The sequence below is a fragment of the Thunnus thynnus genome, chromosome 6 (genome assembly GCF_963924715.1).
Source record: "Thunnus thynnus chromosome 6, fThuThy2.1, whole genome shotgun sequence".
NCBI lineage: Eukaryota > Metazoa > Chordata > Actinopteri > Scombriformes > Scombridae > Thunnus > Thunnus thynnus.
This window is the reverse complement of record NC_089522.1, coordinates 12,025,106-12,049,642: the sequence shown is the minus strand read 5'-3', so window position 1 is coordinate 12,049,642 and position 24,537 is coordinate 12,025,106. Positions and strand designations below refer to the sequence as shown.

The 24,537-nt window shown below is 40.8% G+C and overlaps 3 protein-coding genes across 4 annotated transcripts; all 3 read left to right on the top strand.

Annotated features, from left to right (window-relative positions):
- The first annotated feature begins 1,272 nt into the window (after window positions 1–1,272).
- On the top strand, window positions 1,273–10,018 carry mybl2a (v-myb avian myeloblastosis viral oncogene homolog-like 2a). 2 transcript variants are annotated; one of them, XM_067591717.1, is made up of 13 exons: window positions 1,273–1,545; window positions 1,772–1,831; window positions 3,734–3,836; window positions 4,081–4,152; window positions 4,414–4,506; window positions 4,631–4,851; window positions 4,986–5,106; window positions 5,456–5,509; window positions 5,615–5,859; window positions 6,357–7,059; window positions 7,209–7,451; window positions 7,768–7,968; window positions 8,262–10,018. In XM_067591717.1, the coding sequence occupies exons 1-13, from the start codon at window positions 1,535–1,537 to the stop codon at window positions 8,865–8,867; spliced, it is 2,733 nt and encodes a 910-aa protein (XP_067447818.1). In that variant the 5' UTR covers window positions 1,273–1,534; the 3' UTR covers window positions 8,868–10,018. The 2 variants fall into 2 exon arrangements, with proteins under 2 accessions (XP_067447818.1, XP_067447817.1); XM_067591716.1 differs by lacking the exons at window positions 1,273–1,545; window positions 1,772–1,831 and adding an exon at window positions 1,925–2,079.
- Window positions 10,019–10,891: 873 nt separating this feature from the next.
- On the top strand, window positions 10,892–14,608 carry nsun5 (NOP2/Sun RNA methyltransferase 5). Its single transcript, XM_067591714.1, has 4 exons — window positions 10,892–12,067; window positions 12,879–13,086; window positions 13,247–13,411; window positions 14,264–14,608. Exons 1-4 carry the CDS (start codon window positions 11,143–11,145, stop codon window positions 14,454–14,456), a joined length of 1,491 nt encoding a protein of 496 aa, XP_067447815.1. The 5' UTR covers window positions 10,892–11,142; the 3' UTR covers window positions 14,457–14,608.
- A 193-nt stretch (window positions 14,609–14,801) lies between these two features.
- Window positions 14,802–22,273, top strand: LOC137184239 (uncharacterized). Its single transcript, XM_067591715.1, has 8 exons — window positions 14,802–15,483; window positions 15,649–15,807; window positions 16,597–16,697; window positions 18,476–18,562; window positions 19,095–19,242; window positions 20,330–20,409; window positions 20,516–20,609; window positions 21,169–22,273. The coding sequence occupies exons 2-8, from the start codon at window positions 15,696–15,698 to the stop codon at window positions 21,576–21,578; spliced, it is 1,032 nt and encodes a 343-aa protein (XP_067447816.1). The 5' UTR covers window positions 14,802–15,483; window positions 15,649–15,695; the 3' UTR covers window positions 21,579–22,273.
- The last annotated feature ends 2,264 nt before the right edge of the window (window positions 22,274–24,537 follow it).

The window sequence follows — 24,537 nt, the reverse complement described above, 5'->3', positions numbered from 1 at the left end:
TTTTGGGAGATTTTAATAAAGTGTCTGAGTAAACAAAATTCAACACTGAATGAATGACACTGAAAAAGCATAAAAAGCATAAACAGCATAAAAAACAAAACAAAAATATTGCATAAAGACAGACATAAAGAAAATAATAATAATATTGTATTTTTTATTGCCTGTGTTTTATTTTTCAGTGGAACTTGTTTCAGTGCCAATACAACTTTTTCCAATACAAATGTTTCAATGCCACTGTTTCCTTTTTCAGTTCAGGTTTTGTTTTCAATGCTAAATTGTGTTTTTGATGCCAAATATTAACTTCCAGTGTTTTGGCCCCATACACAACAACCATCTACATTACTGTAGAACTGCCCCACCCAGTGGTCACAATGAGAAATACAACATAAGAGCTGGTTGATTGAGACAGATTTATTGCATAAAAACAGAACAAAGTCAAGGCTATGTGATTCACACATGCACGATTGTGTGAAGTTTCCCACTCCGGCAACATAATTTTACTAGTTTTGGATGTGATTACAGCTCTAGTGTTAATGTGTGTCAAAACCTATATTAATACAGTCTAGTCTATGGTCAAAACCAAACATTTGACATATTCATTTCTCTGACATGGAAAGAGCCAAAGTGAAAAATATAAACTCTACACAGCCTATTGTTGGAAACACTTTTAGTTTAAGTAACTGTGGTAACTTAACGTCACCAACAGTTGCTTAGCAACAGTGTTGAAGAGAGCAGGGATGAGGGTGCACACACACAAACCCACACAGTATGTGTCCAGTATTAATTCATAAAATGTTGTTAATGTTGTGCCATAAAGTTTTGTAATGTGGTATGATGTAGAATCTCTCATCTTATTTCAAAATTACACCTTTTATAGCTTCATCCCCACTTTGAATGGACATCAGATGCATGAGTTTATACATATTTTGCTCTGAGTCTGTCAGCATGCTATGAATGATATCAATGGAAACCCGAGGACGTTCATTAAAACTCAGTTACATGAGTGTGAACAGTGCGTAGCTAAGCAACATGTAGCCTGGACCCACCGATGATTTCCTGAAGAGGTTACTTTAGTTGAAATATGTTGTTCTTACACAAGAGTCAATACAACGTCCACAGATGTTTGATAGCCCGAGATTGTTTTTGACACAAATTTATTCATGTTAATATTAGAGCTAAAAACCGTGATCGCAGTGTAACCAGTCAACGTATGTGTAACAGTAGCCGTTAGAGTCCGTTAGAACCGTTACACACACGGCTTGTTTCCGGGATTTGTGTAGCAGTGGTGCAGCCGTTGTGCTCTTGAACATACCTCAAATTTTCAGACCCGGGCAATTTTCTGGCCACATTTCTGCTGATACAGCGACACGAACTCCCCCGTTGTTCATGCATTTCAACAATTAACACAAACTTAATTCAGGGCATGTTACTCAAGCTCTCATTTATTCCCGAAAATAGCGTCTATTTTAGTTAGTGTTTAACTATTGGAGCTAACAGTTGGGAGCTGCGCCTCACACACACTGGACACAGGAGGATGTCGCGCGGGTAAGTGTGGGAGACAAACCGTTCCTGGATATTAAAGAACTTGCCGTTTTGGGGAAAAGTGTGTTTGTGCTATGCTCAAGGTGGAAATGTCTCGCAGCTACAATTGCAATTTACATGTGACCATCGTTGCAGCTGTAAATCAGGCGTTTGTATGTCTCTGTTGTGTGAGAGTGTGAGAGACGGTTGATGTCCGTTAAATAGCCGTTGCTCTGTTGTGTCTCGGTAGAGAGCTTGGAGAGCTGGACCCAGCTGTATTCCAGAAGCAGTTGCACAAGCTGAAGTTTAGGTAGGCATTTCTGTGTTTTCCACTATTATCATTTAGGCTGACTTTCTCCACAACAGTCACATCGAAATGATGTCTAATAACACCTATTATTTATCTAATAATAGAAACATGGGTAGGCTTGTTGTATTTGCGACATGCGCCGCAGGAGGCGCTCTACTTTCTGAAGTAGCTCAGTCACAAACACAACGTCTTCTCAAGTGTGCACTAGCAGAGATAGCTAACCTGAAGTTACACAACAAAGTTGGAATGTAAGTGATGTATCTTCTCACTCAATTTTGGATAATTATTTGCAATAATTTTACCTTGAGAGCTGCGCTGTGTACTGTTTAGACATGCAGCGTGACGCTTCATATTTATGTCGAGGTAGCTGGTTTCAGCTGCTAGCTACTGTTAGCTACTATCAGCCTTTCTGTTGGCAGTTAGCTCACTGCTGTGGAGCAGCACAGCATGCATGCTTGTTGAATAGGTTGCCCAATGGGAAAGTGAAATACAGACTTTGTACACAAGCAAACTGATAAGTTAGCTTTGTGACAATTTAGTTATATTTTGTTTGCATTACTTATGTAACATCTACAGTCAGTCGACTTGGCTGTTTACAAAACTTAAAATATCCAACTTTGTTCTCCACGCGCTTCAGCAGTTACTAACAAATCTGTTTGAGCACATTGCAGAGAAGTGTCAACTGTTGTCTAATTGGTAAAGAGTAGCAGATTAATGCTGGTTTTAAAAACTTAATTTTAGCAGTGAATAGAGGTCTGACAATTGAAAATAATACATTTCCAGTGAAAACCATTCACAGGGTTTCTTTCAGCCCTCATGCAGTTAACATTGTCAAACAGACTAGTTGTGACTGTTTAGACTGTTGTAATAGTTGTGTTTGTAGTAATGTGGGGAAAGCATGTTATATAATATATTTTACAGCTGTTATGGTTACTAATGCTGCCACTCTGGTAGCAGCATTTAGTAAACCCATTTTTGCTGCTTTTATTAAAGATTGGAATATGTCAGAGTGTGTGCACATCCACAAAACATCAGTGGGATAGGTGCTAGATACAAAAATCAATTGAACTGTGATACAAAGAGTACCCACACACTAAATCAAAGCTCCCTTTAATTGTATTTGCAACGTTTCGACCAACTACAGGTCTTCCTTCCTGGCCAGTGGGTTAATACCCAGTGACATACAAGTACTTTGGCCAGACATTGCTTTTGGTGTCTATACAATACAGGCTAGTGCCTACAGCTATTTTTAATAGAGGCAAAGCATTTTAACTTCAAACCATTGTTGACGTTGTTTAGCTGTGCATAGTACATGATTTTCAACATTGTGGAATATGGCAACATCTTGAAGGTGTAATGTTTGAGTTGGAGACCTATAAGAATCAATAATGATAATAAGAATAATTTGGAATTTGGATTTCAGACAACAGATATATCTGCCAATACTTGCGTACTTCCCTCTGAGTCTATTATGTGTATATTTGCCTTTACCGTAGGAGTTGATGCTAACTCACAGGTTACTGAGACTGTTAGCAGTAGCATTACTGTAGAGAGCAACTTTTAACGGGCCTGCACTGGTCAGCAGTGGTATACAACTTAGTATCTTCCATTGAAACAGCAGTGACATTCAAGTAGCATTTCAGTCTTGGAGTCACTTTAAATGGATCATTTAAACATACTCAATCCAAAGATTGTTTGTTTCAGGGGATAACTAACAGTGAGGTTCAGACATGTTTTTATATTGTTTACATTATACACATTATTAAAAATGACAAAAACTCAATAGCGCCATCATAAATGCTGTAGCAATCATATCATGTGTTCATATCAGTGTCCACTGTGCATGCTGAGATGTCTAATCTCTCTGTGGCGAGTATTCTCACTATCAGTGTGTGTTTGCAGCATGGAAGAAGAGGCTGACAGTAATCTGTGCATTGACACAGACTCGGACTCAACAGATAAAAAGGATGGTACCAAGGGTCAAGTGAAATGGACTCAGGAAGAGGTGAGTGAAAAGAAGACTGTCAGTGACAACACTGTGATGTTTACGTTTTACACACTCATCTGATGATATTGTCTTGAGCAGCTCACCGTCATTTAATGGGTTTTTACTGTAGTATCAATGACTAAAATGTAATTCTGTATGTAATGTAATGTTACAAAGTATACATTCATTCAAAACCTGAAAGCTGACTTTAAAGCTCACTTTATATTCAATGGTGTCTGAACTGATTTCCTCTTGTGTGCAGGACGAAAATCTCAAAATCCTGATCAACAACTTTGGGAAAAAAGATTGGAAAACTATTGCCAGTTTTTTACCAGTAAGTCTTCATCTGAATAATATAATAGAAATCCTAAAAAATGTCAAGTATGGTAAATAAAGTATGATTGGAAATTAAAAATCAAAACAGTTCAGTGAAACAAAAGAAAATAGGACTTGCATATCGCTGTGTTGTTAAAATTGGCAAATTTCTAATTGCTAACCAATCTCTCTATGCTGACTTATTTTAACTTTTGATGATGCAACAACCTATCATTGCATTTTAAGAAATGGAGTTAAGATTTTTCTGTTGCTATAACAGGGACGGACAGAAATCCAGTGTATGCAGCGCTGGAAGAAGCACTTGGATCCTGAATTAGTCAAGGGATTCTGGTCCAAAGAGGAAGATGAAAAGGTGGAAAAATTACTCAGGAAATCTGATACATATTTGACTGCAACACTGTTTGGGTTTTTTTTTGCTTAATATTATCCTGTCTCACGTTGTATCTATTGTGCTTATGTGTATTTCCTCTGGACAGATAACAGAGCTGGTGGGCAAGTTTGGCACCAGACACTGGACTTTGATTTCCAGGCAACTGAAGGGGCGGCTCGGGAAACAGTGTCGCGAGCGTTGGCACAACCACCTCGACCCACTGATCAAAAAAAGCTCCTGGACCAACGAAGAAGATCTCATCATTTACAAAGCTCATTCTATTCTGGGAAACCGGTGGACTGAGATTGCCAAGCTGCTTCCTGGGAGGTAGGTTGGTTAGCGGTGATTGAGGCTGATGCATTATTTGCTTATTCTTAATAGAAGGGGACAGACTTCACATCCTTTTTAACCAGTGATCACACAGAGACTTCAGTGTATGTTGTTTTTTATTCCTCTTGCAGGACGGACAATAGTGTGAAGAACCACTGGAACTCCACTATCAAACGTAAAGCAGAGTTGGGCTTGTTCAAAGACGACACTGACAGCATATCCCTTGATATTCAACAGTTTGTGGAAGGAGAGGTACAGAGCTTACTGACTTCAGCACATTGTTTTCAGTTTGTACTGATTTCCACCGTTTTTACAGATTTTTTTCTGAGTGATTTCCCACAAAAAAATTTAAAAAATGGACAATAGATTAGATTTTGATATTGTAGAGACATAACAGATAAAATGTTTGTTGGTTACAGTTTAATGCTATAATGCTACCTGCCTCATATTATGAAATCAATATTGATAAAGTATAACACGCTACAACATGCTAATCATTTTGTGGGCTGCTGATGAAGTAAAGTATGAAAGAAAAATAAAACTTTTTAATATTTTGCGGCGCTGACACTATTGTGGATTCACATTATATGTTTTGTTACAGGTGGATTTCAAGTGTGATGTTGTATTAGACACTGAACCAGTTATTCCTGTAGTGGTAAGCTTGCTATAACAAAAGCAAAACTATTATCATCAGTTTGTATTAGAGGTGGTTTTAAATGTTCCCAGCTGACAAGCTTGTTTCACTCTTCTCTTTGCTCAGATGCAGCTCAGCCCTGAGAAGGAGAAGAAGCAGAAGGAGCATCAGAAAGTCAAGCAGAAGACGGCCGTCCCGCCTCCGAAGGCTTTGGCGCCAAAGGGGGAGGTCTCCTCCCGCAGTCCCTCCTTACCCCCAAGTTCAAGTTCCAGTCCCAGCTCCAGCTCAGGCACAGCAGGCGCACCAGTGGACCAGAAAAGGTTTGCCGATGCAGCACTGAGGATGATCTCTGAGGACATGATGCCACTCAGGTGACTTGTAGTTCTTATAGCTATTACAGTGTAAAATTATCAAAATACCAAAGTTTGTTAATCCTCAAATTGAAGAAATCCTCTCATGAGTCTCCCTTCCCCAGATGATGTTATATTTGAAGCAGCTACTTTTGTGTATTTTTTGAGTCACTGCACTACGTACCACTTGTTGAGATAGCCAATCACCAGTCTGGATCACACTAGGCTTGCGCTGATTTGCGATCTGATTGTGGGTGGTGTGGGAGGGGTCTGGTGCACAGGATTTCTCCCGATGCAAGCATAGCGAGCGTGCAGTTGAGAGAAAGAGAGCGGGTGTGTGATGGTGAGGCTGCAAGCAGAAAGTATGAAGTTAGCAGTATAGCTGTGCTGTAGCAGTGCAATGTGTGTTGTCAGTGAATAAATGCTCCTACTGTACATTTAGAGATGTTTCTGGTCTCTGCTGAGCCCTGTTAATCAGCACGAGTGACACTGATGTATCTTCTCTTTGTCCCACACAGTTTTGTTGAAGGAGCAGGCTTCAGGTCATTCATGAGTACCATCAGCCCTGAATACAACAAGCTGTCCCAGCGTGCCATCGGCCTGCAGCTTTATGACGAGGTGGAGAGAACCATCAAGCCTCAACTCATCCGTGACCTCAAAGCATGCCTCGCCACAACTAAAGATGGTGAGAGCGCCATTCATGTCACCCTTGACCTCTGGGCAGGTGATCAATTTCATCCAGTCGAGGAGCCCATCGTCATTGTGCAGCTCCACTTTGTCAGTGAATCCTGGCAGATCCGCCGTCCCATTGTGGCCTTCCGTCACCTCAGCCACAAAAACCTCAGTACAGCAGTGGCCAGAGAGCTTGAAGGTGTGCTGCTGAGCTACGGCATCTTCCCTCGCAGCATTGGCTGCGTCCTCGCTAACCAGGCCAAAGAAGCCCTCGCTGCGAACAACCTGTTCTGCAACTACAAGATCATGTGCTCATCTAACAGGGGAGAACCAGACGGAGATGAGATAGTGTCATTTCTGTCAGACCAGATGGCTGAAACAGAGTCCCCCTTTTCAGAACTGCAAATCGGGACCAGGACCACCTGTATAGCCAAAACACTGCAGCTGGTGATCAAAGAGGCTCTGAAAAACTCCAGGGTAGTGGAGAACCTGCTCTCACAAGCCCACAATGTGGTGGCTTTCTTTAGGAGCAGCGCCTACTGGAGCGAGGTAGGCGCTTTCTGTTCATATCAGCAGTATAGTATAAATTAAATTGATTTTACATCCAAATATGAATCTGCAGCACTAAGGTGTGATAATCCCTGCTGCTGTTTATGAATTGCTGACATTTGACCATTTTGTATCATTTTATTGTTCAGGTTTTGTTGAAGGAGTGCAGCGTGTCCCTGTGCCCGTCCTCCAGTAACTGTCGCTGGAACTCCATGATGGTGTCCTTGCGTCGTATGGTGCAGGAATCCACCTGGAGCGCCATCATGACTCTCCTGGCCCAGGCTCGCATAGAGGCTAACGACACAGCCAGCACCCCGCCTCTGGTCATGGTCAAGAGGGAGCAAGTGATTGACATCTTGGGTCTCCTTGAACCCTTTCAGGAGGCATTGCAGGTAAAGATAAAACTGATAATTATAGGATTATGCAGAGATCATAGTCAAGAATTTCCAAATTTGTCTGTAATTACCATTATTAATTACCAATGAAAAAGCAAACCAAAACAGGATGATGAATCCAGTTATGTTGCAGCACTAATTTCATAATGTCTCATTTGTACATTGAGCCTTGTTTCCAGGATTTCAAGACTTACTCTCTTCATGGACCCTTCGAGACTATTGTATACATTTATGGAAATACTGGATATTTAGTTTGGATGTTGTTGTCAGAAGATGATGTGAGAACATTTCCTTTTTGCCTCTTCCAACCCAGGTCCTGCAAGGAAACGGCGTGACCATCTCATTCATCATACCCTCGCTCATTGGCCTGGATAAGACTTTGGAGAGCTGTGTCACCAACTACACCCACTTCAGCAAGGGCCTTCGCACAGGCCTCCACACTCACTTCCAGTCCCTGATTCACCAGAAAGACCTGATACTAGCTGCTGTGCTTGACCCCAGGATCAAACTGAAGGTACTGTGGCTGATTTATCATGCTTTGTCATTTTGCCTCCACAAAGCTGATGGTGGGCTGCAAAATTGCAAGATGGCAACTTATACCTATTTTATATAATTTCATATTGCAGCTGTATCACCAGTATTAATTGGTCGGTTTGAACAACAAACAGATTTATTGTCTTGTATTTTGCAGTATTGCTGTGCTTTCCGTAGAGCTCTATATTTATATTAAATACATCAGAGAAATAACTACATATCATACGTCTTTACACTCAGACCTCTCATCCTCACCTGAACCTTTTTTTCCAGCCGTTCTCTGATACCAAATCGGAGGACCAGACAGGTTTCCTAACGCCTCCATCAAAGAATCAGGCTCGCACCATCGTGGAAGCTTCATTGGGCACCATGGAGGCCTCAGCCTCTCCCTCTGTGGAGGCAGATGAAAACCAGATAAGCAAGGAGGTGAAAAAGGAGCAGGACGGCGAAGAGGAAAGCCAAGCCAACACACTGATAGAGGCGTCTGGTGGCAGCTCAGACGACAACAACTGCGACGGAATCAACGGGAACGACCTCAAGCGCAAGTCTATCTTCAACTTCCTCCAACCACCTGCGAAGACCTTGAAGATGTCAGAGCTTGATGTTTACCTGTCTGAACCGCTGTGGGAAAGCAACAACAGTTTGTTGTACTGGAAATCTGCTATTCGGTTCCCCCAACTCCGGGGCATCGCCAAGAAGCTGCTGGCGGTTCCGGCCACCTCGGGGGGCTTCGACCGACTCTGTCCGATGGCGGCTTGTATTGTAAGAGCCAAGAGGAACCGCCTGCCACCTCACACCACAGAGAGACTGCTTCTATATAAAAACTCTTTAAAGACAAAGACCGTTAAAAAACCTAGTGGGGTCACTAAACAGCGGTAGGTCAAGTGTCATTAGTGTCTTGTTATTCAATCCTCCACATTTGCCTCTTCACACTTTGCATTAAACAGAAACTCTGCAAAAAGTATATTAAAATGTATTTAGAATGAGGGCAGTATATGCAAAACATGTTATCATAGAGCTGCTGTCACTTGTCAGTGATGAGTGGGATCAGACAACTGTAAGAGATCAGAGTGAAAGGCTGGACTACATTCCCAAAACGTTACATAATAGATATAACAAAGACTTGTTATATTTGAGAGTAATTCAGCCTGTAAAATGTAACCCCAGGTGTCAAGATGATGCTTTTCTTTGAAGCTGAGTTCCTCTGAAGACCCTGTGCTGCTAATACTTTCTCAAAGAGGAGAAAAAGTTACTATGGTCAAAGTCTACATGTAGGATTTGAATGTTTCTGACTTTGCAGCTTAATCTGGTTGGTTGTATTAAAAAAAAAAAGACCCTGTGGAGGACAACAGTGCAGACCTGCTACTAAAAGATGCTACAGTCAATCAGTCATTAATATAAACTAGAGAAAGAAGATAGTTACTGGAGGTCTATTTTTGCAGGTAAATTGCAGTGTGAAGATACTTGTGATTTTTGTTTTCACACATTGTAATTTATTTGTTTTGATGCTGAACACATGCAGATGAACTGGGTCACTTGGCAGTAAATTGAACACTTTCAGCTTTTTGTAAAAGCAGTGTTTATTTTATAAATCTTTTACAGTTTGTTTATATTTTTTATTGGTCCGTGATGCCTTAAATGTACCACAATGAATGTCTTTTTTTTTTTTTTTCAAGAGCATTGATGATTTATAAATAGTTTTTGCTCTTAAATTAATTGTTATGTCCGTTGAAGTTGATGGGAAATGTTATTCTACATGTTAACTTGACATCAATAGAAAGGAAATCTTGTAAACAAACTTAAGTTCACATTGAATGACAGCTAACTGATTTCATTGCAGTGATGATTGTTCATATTGCAGCAACAGGGTTTATTTAAACAGTTTAGTCTCTTCTTTTTCAGAAAACAGATTTCAGCTGCTTCACTTGAAAAGGACTCAGTGCTTCTAACGGTTTAACCTCTTGTGTCTCCACATGGAAATATACAGAGATTGTACTTGTATATTTAAGAATAAACATGTTTTCTCTACAGTTTTTTGTATTTGTGGTCAACTATTTTTATATGTTCATGTCTGATGCTGCTTTTTCTAACAGAAATGTCTGTTAGAATAAACTAATACTGTAATCAACTGGGAACTGATATCATTTTCATACTCATCGAACCATTCAGTGACCCCGTGCTCTATGGAGGGGGGCATTGTCATCCTGGAAGAGACCACTCCCATCAGGATAGAAATGTTTCATCATAGGATAGAGAGAGTGTTCCTCCTGTTTTTCATTACATATCACACTAATAGACGAGCATCACAGTCATCAAATGTGCGCTGCCGACCACAATTTCCGACCCTATTTACTGATGTCTTTCCCATACATCAAAATGTAGATGTCACTTTAGTCACTGCTGAAACACCAGCAAGTTGTACAGTCTCTGTGACTGAAGCTCTTGTCATCTGGACCCCAATAATCAACCCTTTTGCAACGTCACTTAGACTTTTTCCTCTTGCCATCTCGATACAAAATCAGAATAAATGCCACAGAGACTGACTGGATGTTAACTGTTCAATTGTATCATACAATGCATCTGTGTGGAAGTATCTGCATTTATTATGTTTCTTCACTCATTTAATCAGGTTTTTCCTTTAATTCTCCGTCCGTCAGTAATTGTAAGTTGGTCACTGCTCCTTTTAAAGTAATGTTTAAAATAGAAATGTGGCAAGTCTAAAAATCTCAGATGTCTTTTGGGGAATGTCTTTACATCTACTAATGTTTCTGTGAATGTTATTTACTCTGCGAATGAAAAGTGCAGCTCAAATTAACTTCATTATTATTATTATTATCTTTTAGTTCTCGCCACTGATTGGCTGGACAGACCTCCTACGTCAGACGAAAACTGTGTCAGCTTGTACTTCCGGTGTCACGACCCTCTCCTCTCGCTCTACCATGCGCGTGTTAGGAAAGTAATCATGTTGCTGCTTGTGAAAAACCCAGAAGATGAAAATTAACCCGCTTTTGTTACATGTTCAGCGCTCAAGAGAGAAGAGGAGACTTCCACAGCAAGACGAGGAATGTGTCAGGATAGCTGACAAGAATAAAACTTAAAACAAAAGTAAAATAGGAAAAGAAACTAGCGAGGTAGTTTGGTAAAAACAGTCGCTATGGCTCTGTACATGAAAGCCGCTGAGATCCTGGAGAAAGCCGAGAGGAAGCAGGGCGCCCTGAAGACTCTGGTTTACGACAGTAAATTTGGGAACATCAAGCAGCTTTTCGCTTTGGTCTGTGAGACGCAGAAGTTTTCCGCCATCCTGCAGGAGATCATCGAGACCACCAAGCTGCTCAAACAGACCAAGCTGAAGATGCACCTGGCCAAGGTGCTGGTCTACGACCTGCTGATGGGGCAGGGGCTGAAGTGCGGCGGCGCCTGGAAGGCAGTCATGATGAAGCATCGCTCCAGGATGCAGGCGGTGCTTGCTCGCATGAAGGTAAAGCAGAAGGTGAGCAGGAACGAGGACCTGCTCCAGGCCGGCGTCAGGCAGAACCCCGGGGACCAGCTGCCCAGGTATGTGCGTGTGAACACCTTGCAGACCACCGTGGAGGATGCTGTGGACTACCTGAAGAGGGATGGCTTCACCTACCTGGGACAGGCCTCCAGGCTGGATGACTTGACCCTGGAGGGGAGAGACTTTGTGAAGGACCTACACCTGCCCGAGGTGCTGGTCTTCTCTCCTAGAACAGACTTCCATGACCACTTCCTGTACAAAGCCGGCCACATCATTCTGCAGGACAAAGCCAGCTGCCTCCCCGCCCATCTCCTCAACCCTTCACCTGGTTGCCATGTCATCGATGCCTGCGCCGCCCCCGGCAACAAAACCAGCCACCTGGCAGCCAAAATGAAGAACAAAGGCAAGCTGTTTGCCTTCGATCTGGATGCCAAGCGACTCAGCACCATGTCGACCCTCCTGCTCAGAGCAGGGGTCACCTGTCAGCAGCTGGCCAACCAGGACTTCCTGAAGGTGGATCCTGACAGCACGCAGTATAAAGATGTTGAGTATATCCTGCTGGATCCCTCCTGCAGCGGATCAGGTAGAGTAACCAGTGTCCCTGTAAACATGTTTAATGTTGTCCAGATTGTCTTTACAGGGACACCTGGACCTGTGAATCTGTGCAACATGTGACTTTAGATTCATAGTCACATGTTGCACAAACATATAAACTTCACCTCCATTTCTCATTCTAACTCATACTGTGTCTGTGTCTGTCCTGCACTGTGTAAATGTGTATCGATTAACTGTTAACTCTACATATAGATCTACATTGGTATTCATACTTCTGCTATGAATACTGCTATATCCTGTTTTTTTGGCACACACACAGACACAGAGGTTTTTTTTTTTGGATATTTATTAAAACAGGTTCCTTAACAAGAAGTCTCAAACAACTTTATATGCACTACACAGAAATGTTTCTTACACTGCTATGTTTGTGTTCATGTTTATTGTTTTTTTCTGTTGACATCTGGACCACAGTAAATTCCTTTTACTTGCTACTTGGCGAATAAATCTGATTCTGATATGACCACCACCTATCTCGAGCTATTATGTGGTGAAGATAAGCACTTTTTGTGCATTAACAGTACCCCTCCTGTGTCATCGCTGTATGCTTAAAAGAAATTTTAATGTCCTAAACCTCTCAAAGGAGACCTGTGGAGGTCGGGGTCAATAATGGGAGACTTTGGACGGGTGATACCTGATGTTTCCTCCAGCATGTTCATGTTTCTTACAATCTGTTTGTACTGTGGAATCCTGAAACGAGTAAACATGATTCTTCAAAAATTGGATCATAACCAGCAACTGTGTGCTTTAATTGTAATTTCTGTTATCTGTGTGGGTTTCAGGTATGGTGTGTCTGCGGGACAACACCTCTGCTGACCAGGAGAAGGATCAGGCTCGTTTGGCCTCCTTAGCCTCCTTCCAGCTGCGTTGCCTGAACCACGGCCTCAGGTTCCCTCGCCTGAAGCGCCTGATCTACTCCACCTGCTCCATCCACAGCAAGGAGAACGAGGAGGTCATAACCGCCTGTCTGCAGCAGAACCCGGGCTTCAGGTAGCAACAGTCCGCTCTCACTAGATGAAAATAAACCTTTTCATATTTTTATACCTGCAAATATGAGAGCATTTGCTTTCCCAGTGTGCTCGTATTTCTGTTGGACATCACATGTTATTATTGGTGGCACTATTACTTTAATGTTTTTTTCTTCCTTCAGACTGGTTCCTCTGCTGCCTCAGTGGCCTGAACGAGGCCTGGAGCCGCTGACTCAGTGTCTGCGTGCCAGCACCTCCAAGACCCGCACACACGGCTTCTTTGTGGCTCTGCTGGAGAAATATGCTGAAGCTGGGAAACTGCAGCAGGAACCAGCCGTCCAGATAAGGTAAATACAGGAGGTGTCACGTGACAGGTGTCACATAAAGTTAATCTAAATAAAAAGTCCTGTTTGCTCTGAATTAGTATTTTCAAAGGACATCAAAACAGTTATTTAATTTACATTCAAATATGTCACATCTGTATAATATAATGTTGTTTAGTGCCTTTAATTTGTATAGTGAATGTTATTTATTTTTGTTTTTTATTCATTTAGTTTATTTATTTAGTTATTTGTTTTTGATGGATTTCTATTTCTATTGTATATTGAGCTTCAGTCATTATCTGTCTTAATAAATGGAGGCACCACAGTCAGTAAATAATGTGTAATTTGTGAACATGATGTAAAAATGAATTTGGCAGCTCAGCAGTGACAGTTTGGGTGTATTTCATTGATTCAAAAGTTCCACCATAACAGTAGTAACAGTAACAGCAATTTAAGATTGCACTTCCATAAAGTTTGGGGGCTTGTGAGAAACAGATTTTAAAGAAGAATGATGAAAATTGAACCAGCAGAGGCCGAGACTTTCAACTTTTAGTCCTGCACTTCCCATAATGCATCTTGATACCCTCCCTGCCTGATAAATATCCACCCTCCCAGTTTGTAACGCAGGCTTTCTGTTGTAAGTTTAACACTCAAACTGAAGCTGAAATAACCTCAGGAATCTCCCCTCAGAGCCACAGTAGATATTATAGCCTCAGACTGTTCTCACAGGCTGTTCAGTTTTCCCTCTGACGAGTGAACCAGCCTGCATGTGTAATATTGGTGGAGTGCCCCTTTAAAAGAAGCTCGTAATACAGAAAAACAATTCATGTTGAAATCAGATGAGCAGGTTGACTGTTGCTGTTTGCTCTGTCATAGTGACTCACAGGTGACGCCACGCAGTCCACCTGCCTGTGAGAAGAGACCTGCAGCGTCTTCAGAAGAGTCTGAAGCTTCAGAGACGGAGGACAAACCGACGCCCGCTGCAGGGCAGACTGACAGTACACCAGGGAAGAAGAAGAGGAGGAAGAGGAAAAAGAAGAAGAAGAAGGCGGCAGCAACAGCGGAGTGATAAGAAATGTAAAATGAGACTGCTACAGTATGTTGTCTGGTGGGAATGCTCTACAATGGCTGGCTTTTCACAGCAGACATTTTGACTCATGGTAGTAGGAAGCATAAGTGTTATTAATAACACTAACGAGGGCTCAGTTCTGTGTCTATGTGTGAAATAATCCTGTGGAGATATATGTGGAGGATGTAACTGAGAAGTAAAGATTGTTTTAATTTACAATCAGTGTTTTATCAGCTCTCTTTGTGTCACTGTTGTTAAATATTCTCATCCTCTTAAAATATTCTCTGGTTTCCTTTATTTACATTTCAAGAGTTTTTTAAGGTGCAGTAACAGCTTTTACCCAGCAGGGGGCAGAAAACCTGCAGACAACCATTTTTCAAGACAGTTTTTTAATTAAAAAGGATTAATTTACAAACATCAAGGCATAGAGACCAAAACAACAATAAACACCTAATAACATACGAGGCACACTAGATAAGAAAAGATGCTTTAAATTATATAAAATAAGATAAATAATAATAGAAAAATATATTTTTTAAACTAAATAATAAGTGTGCCCTCTTCCATAGTTGCTCTAGAAGTCATCAGATATTTTCAGTTCTTCATAATCTTTGAGGAGAGACTTTGCATGTTTTATATTTTTCTTGTCATTAGTCTCAAAGTACTGATGACTGTTCTCAAGGTCTCTTCTGAAAATAGAAAATCAAAGTTTCATTTTCCTTCATTTACATGCGTGGATGAAACATTTCGCCTGGAGTGTCAGGCTGTTCATTATCAGTTCACTGTTAACGTCTTTCCTGTTAACACGAAACACAATACTTTCTGTTACGAGAAGATAAAGTACCGACAGACCAGCCACCAGCAGCCGCCTGCAGAAGAAGAAACAGCTAATTTCCGGTCAAACAGACTCCGCTATTGGTTGAAACCCTCGTGGCTCCTGTGACGCACTTACGCAATCTCTTTTGTAACTGTTGAATAATGTTTTCATAACAGCGTCTCTTCCAGCACGGCTTAAAGGAAACACAAAGTAAGTCACTTTTATTGATTTAGTCGATTTTAATGTTTATGACAACTGTTAAAACAAAGGAAAAACAATATGAATACTAGCTTCTCCTTCAACTATGTATTTATTTATATTGCTTTCCTATCTAACATGCAAGTAAGTAATGAGCAACTATATAACTCTTGTTAGAGCTGCAGCCCGCTTCAAGCAGTTTCTCCTCCGGCCCTGCAAGCAACATGTCCCTGGTGCCCAAAGTGAAGCTGTCCGGAGGTCTGGAGATCTGCCGAGTCCTGAACGGGATGTGGCAGGTGTCCGGGGCTCACGGCCCGGTGGATAAAACCAGAGCAGGTGAACATCAACCCGCCCGGGGTTCATGGAGATTTAAAAACATGTAACTGTTAGGTGTATATCTGTGGATATTACAGATAGCTTGGAATAGAAACATTGTCTTGTTTAGTTCTTTAATTAGATGTACACTATAATTTACTTGTTGTCAGATAGAAGTGTTTATTAATGTATTTGTCAGCAGCTGTAACTCCTCCTGTGGGCCGTTTGTGGAGGCTGGTGTATAAACGATGAATGAAAATATAGTAAAACTCTGATGTAAGGATGTAATGAATACTTGAAACTGTCCTTATTTGGACAGATCTGCTTATAACTACACTATAGTGTGTCATAAACTATGTTTGTATACTGATTATGAATCCTAAATATGAGGACTTAAAGTGTTATGATTACAGGTCTAGTTTACTGTATGAAGCACTACAATTTGGATTTGAATGTTGTTTGAAAGTCACACCAGGGCCATGGTAGGAGCCCTGTTTCAAGAGTCAATCAATAGTTTTTCTTTGTATTCAAAGGAGACAAACCTAATAATATGTGTTAATTTCACTTTGCAAGGATTGTGTCGTAAAGCTGCGTGCAAATGAAAATGTTTGAACAATATCAGGAAAGTATTTAAAATGTGTTAGAGGTAGATTAACTCAGATACTACAGATCATCTGCATATGTTAGTGGTGCAACATCTTGACTGTGCAGAAAGACTTTAGCAGATCAGCTGTGACTGTCACTGTTTATACTCTCTTTAAGTACCTGTTACACAGCTGAACGACGCTGTTTCCTCTCTTCTCTCTCCAGTTGAGGACATGCAGGCCTATGTAGACGCTGGTCTGACCACATTTGATATGGCAGACATTTATGGGCCTGCCGAGGAAATATTTGGACAGTTCAACAGCCAGGTACACACACACACACACACACACACACACACACACGTTTTATGGTAGAAACATGTGAGCAACTGTGATCAAACAAGCACTTAATTTGATCACAAAGTCTGACCTGCTGTTTGGTGAGTTTCCATCTCAATATATTTTATTATTATAAGAGACTTAATGAAGTGGTTGAGTCTGTCATAGCCACATTATCACCCTGATAGTCTGGCTATGATAAGAATTATACAAAACAAACAAACAAAAAACCACAAAAACTTTGAATCATATTTTTCATTTTGTTTGTGAGGAAATTCAAACTAATCCGACCTCATCATTTGGTGAAATCTACATAACTTCAATATTACAATTTTAAAGTTTTTCCCCCTTTTAAGAAATAGTTGTCTGTGATTTTAAGAATCATTTTAAAATATAGTAGATGAACAGAAAAATGCACATACAACGTTGATTAGACAGATATTTCTAATTGTCTTACTAGCTTGTGTTGTCAAGTAACAATGTTCTTGGTCTGAAAAGTGCAACATTATTCTCAGTAATAAATATTAGTACAGGACACGTTTAATCAAGAAGAAATGAATCACAGTAACACAGTAAAGTTGCATTAACTCCACATCCTGCCTGATGTTTTTGACTGATTCAAACATAAAACACAAGAGGGAGCTGATGTACTGTAGTAGACTGAAGTAGGTGCTCCATGGGGGCTACTGTGTGTGTGTGTGTGTGTGTGTGTGTGTGTGTGTGTGTGTGTGTGTGTGTGTGTGTGTGTGTGACATAGACAGAAAGGACGAAACGGAGACAGTGAACAAGAGAGACTTGAAAAAAAAAAGAAAAAAACAGGCGACTGAAGGAGTTTCTCATTCTGTTTCCTGACAAATACAAAATAAAACATCTATATTACGTGATATAAATATGAAAATAAAATCCCTAAAAACTATGTATTTGGTTTGCAGTTTGCTGTGACAGGACTCCCAGGATTACTTTGGGGAATAATATTGAAGTGAAAAGGTCTAACAAGCTGCATATAAGCCTGTCCTAAATTCAATTAGTCTCACATTTTCTTTAATAAAACCTTTGTACCTCAAAGTAAAGTAAACTGACCATATTCAGAACATGCTGTATTATTTAATACAGTTTTATTGAGGTAACTGTGATGGATACAGTTGTCATTCACACTGTATATTACTGTAAGCTCAGTCCTGCCTGGTTATTGATTCTCCATCCAGCTGTTAGTGGCAGAGATGTTACTGTGTTCTCCACAGAGCTGCAGACACTCAACACACACATTAAGAAATGCTCTCACAGTCCACTAACACACACACACACACACACACACACACACACACACACACACACACACACACAAACACACACAGGGGTCCCAGTGTGGCTCAGATCAGAGTTTTTGTGGCTGATGTGTTGTGACAGTCTAATGGTATTGACTGCAGTGTCGGCCGTTCACCTGGAATAATGTGCAGAGAATCAGAGAGCTCTTCTCTCACCAACCCATCTTTTCTCTTCTTCTTACTATTTATCTCATTACATTTGCTTTCCTGACTCTTTGTCACGGTTACAGTAAACGAATCAACAGATACCTCTGAACTCCTGCATCCTGTTAAATAATTTGCATCACAGTATTTTTGGCTGCACTACAAAACCGTTACAAACTGTGGTGCAACATTTGATCATTTGCAAGATACTGAATGTGGTAATAATAGATAATATTGTACAGAAACAAGCCCATCCAAATGGTTTGTTATGTTTATGACTCTTTGTCTGATCTGTAGCTGAAGTCCAGATCATCTGGGAACGTCATCCCAGCTTTGCAGAGTCTGACTAAATATGTGCCAAGACCAGGACCAATGGACCGCAAGGTGAGCAGCTGACAAACGGGTTTGGAGGGGCATTCACACTCAGTCTGCCGTGTGTCTAACAGTGAGGACAGTGCTAACCTCTAGAGAGCAGTGCGTTTCTATATAAAGAGCACCAGTCTACCTGAGGGGGATTTCATCTCTGGAAATTTGAGCTCTTAGTTGGAGATTAGACCAATTTAATCCTTCACACTGCAATATGAATATTCTGCAAACTCAGTATCAATATGTTGTAATTGCAGTACAGTATTACAGTACTCTTTTAGTAAAATGTTTTTACCATTTGTTTGTTTAAACAGATTTAAGCAACTTCTTTTATGTTAAATAATTTTGGTTTTCTGAGTCACAGCTAAACGCACCGTCAGGCAGTTTATTTTTGAGCTGATGTACACAGCGAGAGACTTGCTTGAGTCTGGACCCTCATGTTGAATGAAACTCTGCTCATTAAATGCAGTTTCTTTTTTGTTTTTAAAGTCAGTACAGTCAGTTTCACTGTTGAAAGTTGAGACAGGGGCTGAAGTGTCTGTCTGTGCAGGTGGTGGAGAAAGCGCTGCAGCGCTCCATGACCCGTATGCAGGTGGACAGTCTGGACTGTGTTCAGTTCCACTGGTGGGACTACAGAGACAAGAGATACCTGGACGCACTGGGACACCTGTCCGACCTGCAGCAGGACGGACTCATACGTATGTACACTGTAATACACAGTACATACTGTGAACATGTACAGATAAACATAAAACAAAACAGGGATGAATAAAATTAAAAAATAGCTCAGCTCATCCACACTGTTGACCAGTCTATGTATAATTTATACAGTTATACTGACAGATATATTAGTAGTGTGATAACTTATTACAGATATATCAGTAGTTGTAGTATCAGGCTTATGTTCAGAGATATGTAAAAATAAACTGCAGTACATAAATGTTTTAAAGTGTATTTTAGTTGCTTTATATATTCCAAGTTTGATTTTGCTGAAACAAGAAGTCAATTAATCAATAAGTTAATTTTCAGAAAACTAATAAACAGCAATTTCGCTTATAATCAAACATCAAACATTTTCTGTTTCCATCTTCTCCAATGTTAGGAAAGCCAGATGTCTCCTTTTCACTGTTCGGTCCATAAAATGTCAGAAAACAGTTATTTGTAAAATTAATTAAGTGATAAGGAAAATAATCATTAGTTGCAGCCTTTTATTACTTCTTTAATTGAATTGCCTAATTGAGTTAACTGTTCAAATTTGGCTGCTGTCTTGTATTTGCTGTTACTGTTTATTTTCTTCTTAAGTTTATTGTTCATCTATAAATTTTAGATCATAATAATAAAAAGAGATCTTTGCTAAAATGGTTTTGTGAAAAACGTTTGTTGGATGCTCCGTGGTAGCCTTCTGGTTAAGACCCATAACATGTAACCACAACGTCCGTGGTTTGATTCTGGCAGCGGACCTTTGTTGCACGTCATTTCGTGTCATTTCTCTCAATTCTCACTGTCTAATAAAGGCATAAAATCCCCCCAGAATATATTACAAAAACAAACAAAACACATGTATTGACCAGTATATCGTTACTGGATTATTTTTACTCTGTAGAAGGATTCAGTCCACAGACGCAAAGACACATATTTATGTGATCATTTTTTGAAAGTATATACAGTATGTCTCAAGAGTCAAAACAGGAAAGCAGACGTGTTTATCTTGATGGTTTCCTGTGATCCAGGATCTTTACTTTTATTCTGGGATTCAAGGTACCAACTGTTGTCTTCTGTTGTCAGGTGAGCTCTCCCTCACTAACTTTGACACGCAGAGACTGGAGGAGATCACCAACAGAGGCATCCGCATCTCCAGCAACCAGGTAACACTTCCCTCTACTCAACACTCCTCCATCACGCTCATGATTTCTGTCTCCGTCTCTTTTTTTTTTGTGTATTAACAACATATTTAATGTGTCTGTGTTTCAGGTTCAGTACTCTCTGATTGACCAGCGACCTGCAGCGAAGATGGAGCAGTTCTGTCTGGAAAACAACATCCAGCTCCTCACTTACGGCACTCTGGGTGAGACACAACGCATTATATGAATTATAATTATATAATGTGCATTACTTACACATGAACATCACTCCGGTAAAGCGTTTTACAAAGAGGAAGGCTTCATGATTTATGATGTAAGCAGCACATTTACCATCGTGATGTAAAGATGTAAAATGGTGGGCTTTGTAAGATGGAGTCAGCATGACGACACGACGTCACATCCTCTCTCGTCTGCCCTCCCCCTCTCATCTTTACTCCATCATCTCCCTTGTATATCAACCTTTCCCTCCCTCCGTCTCTGCATCCCGTCCTCCTGCTAACCTCAACGGTCATCTCTGCCCTTTTTTTCCCCTCCATCACTTCTCCCCTCCTTTTCCTCGTTTTCTCTCATAACCTTCTCTTACTTCACCTTCTTTGTCCTCCCCGTCCTCCTCCATCTCATCTATTCTCTTCCTCCATCCTTTTACCCCTGCCACCTCCTCCTCCTCCTCCTCCCACTTCTCCTTTTACTCCATCCCATATTTCCTCTCCTGCCCTCTTTCCATCCTCTCCAACTCATTTAACTCCTTCTCTCCTCTCTCAGCTGGAGGTCTGCTCTCCGAGCGTTATCTGGGAAAGGCAGAGCCGAACACCAGGGCGGAGCTTTACACCGCCTCCCTCTCTAAGTACAAGAACATGATCGACACTTGGGGCGGCTGGAGACTTTTCCAGGACCTCCTTGTCACCTTGGAGGCCGTTGCCAAGAGACTTGACTGCTCGGTGGCCAGCGTGGCAACGCGTTACGTGCTGGACCGCCCTGCAGTGGGCGGGGTCATCGTGGGCTGTCGGCTAGGCGTAGCAGGGGCGGGGCGTCACATCAGAGACAGTCTACGTAGCTGCAGCCCTGACCTGAAGCTGGCAGCGGAAGATCTCGCCGCCATTGAAGCAGTGACACGCCGCTCCAGGGACCTCATGGCGCTCATTGGGGACTGCGGGGATGAGTACAGGAGCTAAAAGGGGAGAGGGGGTGGACTGACTGACTGGATGTGACAGAAGAAGGGAGGAGTAAAGTGAGGGAGGAAACATCTCACACAGCACAGTCCAACAGTGGAAAATAATATAAATGGAACTTCTGATGAAGATCAGTCTCCAATCTCAGTTTCTGCACAAAGAGACTGTAGCTGCTCCTCTGTCATAGATTATAAAGAGCATTTAGCCTAAACTGATTATCTTTTTGCATTTATAAGTGTTATAAGTAAGATTATGCGCCTCATACAAGATGTAGTTATACTTCCACCTGAATGCCTGATGCAGTTGAACAGGTTTATTCAATCTTTTTTCGATGAGGGAGAGAAGTTTCTCATTCATGCCTGAATACATTTTCACAGAGAGGCTCAAACACACAATAATCAGTGTTTACATTAAGGTATCCAGCATGTCTTTAAGTCAGAATTCAGTGATAGTTCAGTGTCAGAGCTGTCATTTTAAGCCGTAATAAGAATTTATATTATTTTCTAATGAAAGAACATAATGAGATGGTGTCTACTTTTTACTTGAATTTAATATTTAAGTTGAATCACTTTTTTTTTTTTACTAAGCAAATGAGAAAACCACTCTAAAGGAGTGAAAGGAGAACAATAAAACCTCTAAAAAAAAAGTCATTTTTTGCTGTTTCCCTGAAGTTCATTTATTATAGGATCATTTCACCTAAATCACAAAGAAAATGTGGCATCTAGCCATGCGGAGCGTTCAGGAACGTCTTTTTATCATCCTGGACAACGAGACATTATTCCTGGAAAGAGATGTTGATGATGTTGAGATGTATATCATAATATACACAGATATTCTCGTGACCTGGGTGAACTGACCCGTTAAATTATATCATGAGACAATGTTCATCAATATTCCTTTGTGTCTGAGAAAATGGCCATGAGGTAGACGTGTTGGCGTGTACAGTATGTACAGTACTGAGGGGGCAGGGGCTCAATGAAGTGGAAGGAAATGGGGAACCCTGTAGCACTGTCTCGCCCTACACATGACGAGAAAACGCACACGCACACACACACACACACGGAAATGTTAATCTCCCATCACTAAACATAAAATTCACTTTTATGATAATAGCATGCGCTGCTTTGTGTGACTGGTGAGGGATTGTGGTGACTAGATACTGTGTGTTTTAAGGTATACATGGGTGAGGGCATAATTATAGTGTGATAATTATGTGTAGTATGTAGGTAATTAATTAATCTGTGTGTGCTGTGAGCATGTTTTAATGTTGGGTTTTACATGTTTGCATGTACAGTATGTGTACTGAAGTAGCAGCAATGTAGTCTGACAGGAGGGTGTGTGAGCCACTCCACGTGCGTTCATATGCACTATAATGTGTGTGTGTCTATGCGTTAGTGAATAATCCATACAACAGATTGACAGATATGCAGACAGATGCTTAGACGAGCGACGGAAAGAAACGCCCAGCCTGTCTATGCTCCCAGCACCTACAGTGTGTGAACATTATGAACATACACACAGGCGCGCACACAATCTGTCAGTCTGTTTTACATTTCTCCCTCGCACACACACACACAGCTGACACACTCTGTCCACCTCAAAGACGAGACAGACTGCTGCTGCGCTATAGGAGCAGGGTCAAAGGTCGTCCCAGATATCACATCCAATCGTCTGTGGCTCTTCTCACCAGCTGGAGTTCAGTCAGCGCAGAGCACAAAGGATTGTGAGGTATAGCGAAGACAAAGAGGATCTTTTTGTGATTCTGCACGAAGCTGTGAAACACATTTAGAAACATTTGAAAACAACTCTTTACCTTTGACTGCAGTGTGTGCTCAGTATCAGAGGAGTTAATGTCTACATTTAAGAAGTCTACACAAATCACATGATTTTTATGAGTGTCTTCTGAATGCTGAAATATCTCATCAGTAATAAAAGTTGTTTTTTTTTCTGCATCTGAACCCAGATTTCAATCCAGTTGTCTACAAAAAACGTTTCAAAGTATCATCAGTTAGATACTGAGTTACTTGGTTATTGAAAACACAAGAGTTTTGTCGAGCAGTACGTCTGCTGACGTATTTTTACCACATTTTTTGTTGATTTTCATGCACTAAGTTAAAGGCATTTCAAAAATCCATCTGAAAATTTCAAAAATCACACTGTTAAATGATGAATGAGAATCTTCACAAAATCAAACATTTTCAAGTCCTGTTTCCTAACTTGTGTCACATCTTATGTGTTTTTTTTTTTTTATTGTTCATTTAGGCAACATAAAAATGCATCAGGATGTCTTTTAATTAGAGTATGATCACAAATGTTAACATTGAGTTACTGCTCAACCCTCCTTGGCAACTCATGTTATTTTGCTAAATTGCAAAACCCAGTCTGACTAAATCTGAGTTACAGTTGAGATGCCGTACAGTAAATATCACGCGCATTTACTGCATGATGTCTCCTATGCACGCACACGTACACATGCTGCAGTCTGAGTGAGTCTTTCAATAGGTCTTTCAATTATTGACACACATAAAATATGCACAGCACATGGTGGATGTAGGCTTGGATGATCCTACAGACTTAAACCGGTCACAGGACACTTGAACCTGAACCTAACGAACAGACCGCAGCAGGTGGGGCTTAGCTTCATACAGAACTGTACATGTTTATATAAGAGGACGTTAATTTAAGAGGACGTTAAGTAAGTTAAGGACGTGATTTTCTGGTGACTGTCCCTAAAGATCGGACAAAGACTGCATCTCCTGAGTGGAAAACCTGAAGAAATAAATTATACAGAACGGAGTTATTTCTCCATTACAAGTTACAGAAAAAAAAGATAATAGATAATAGAAAGTCCTCCTGTTGCCTTCCTTTATAGCACATTAAAAAGGAAAACTCAATAATAAGAGTGTCAAAGCACTGTAGCTCAGTAGTTCCTGTGTGTGTAGCTGGTAGGTCAGGACTGAAG

Excerpts from the sequence above, each read along its gene's own strand:
- LOC137184239 (XM_067591715.1), top strand. The coding sequence starts at position 15,696 with ATGTCCCTGGTGCCCAAAGTGAAGCTGTCCGGAGGTCTGGAGATCTGC. Across the intron at positions 18,563-19,094 it reads CAGGACCAATGGACCGCAAG|GTGGTGGAGAAAGCGCTGCA; the intron begins GTGAGCAGCTGA and ends CTGTCTGTGCAG. Across the intron at positions 20,610-21,168 it reads CCTCACTTACGGCACTCTGG|CTGGAGGTCTGCTCTCCGAG; the intron begins GTGAGACACAAC and ends CTCCTCTCTCAG.
- nsun5 (XM_067591714.1), top strand. The coding sequence starts at position 11,143 with ATGGCTCTGTACATGAAAGCCGCTGAGATCCTGGAGAAAGCCGAGAGG. Across the intron at positions 13,087-13,246 it reads CAGCAGAACCCGGGCTTCAG|ACTGGTTCCTCTGCTGCCTC; the intron begins GTAGCAACAGTC and ends TTCTTCCTTCAG. Across the intron at positions 13,412-14,263 it reads GAACCAGCCGTCCAGATAAG|TGACTCACAGGTGACGCCAC; the intron begins GTAAATACAGGA and ends GCTCTGTCATAG.
- mybl2a (XM_067591716.1), top strand. The coding sequence starts at position 1,940 with ATGGGTAGGCTTGTTGTATTTGCGACATGCGCCGCAGGAGGCGCTCTA. Across the intron at positions 4,507-4,630 it reads CCAAAGAGGAAGATGAAAAG|ATAACAGAGCTGGTGGGCAA; the intron begins GTGGAAAAATTA and ends TCCTCTGGACAG. Across the intron at positions 4,852-4,985 it reads GCCAAGCTGCTTCCTGGGAG|GACGGACAATAGTGTGAAGA; the intron begins GTAGGTTGGTTA and ends TTCCTCTTGCAG.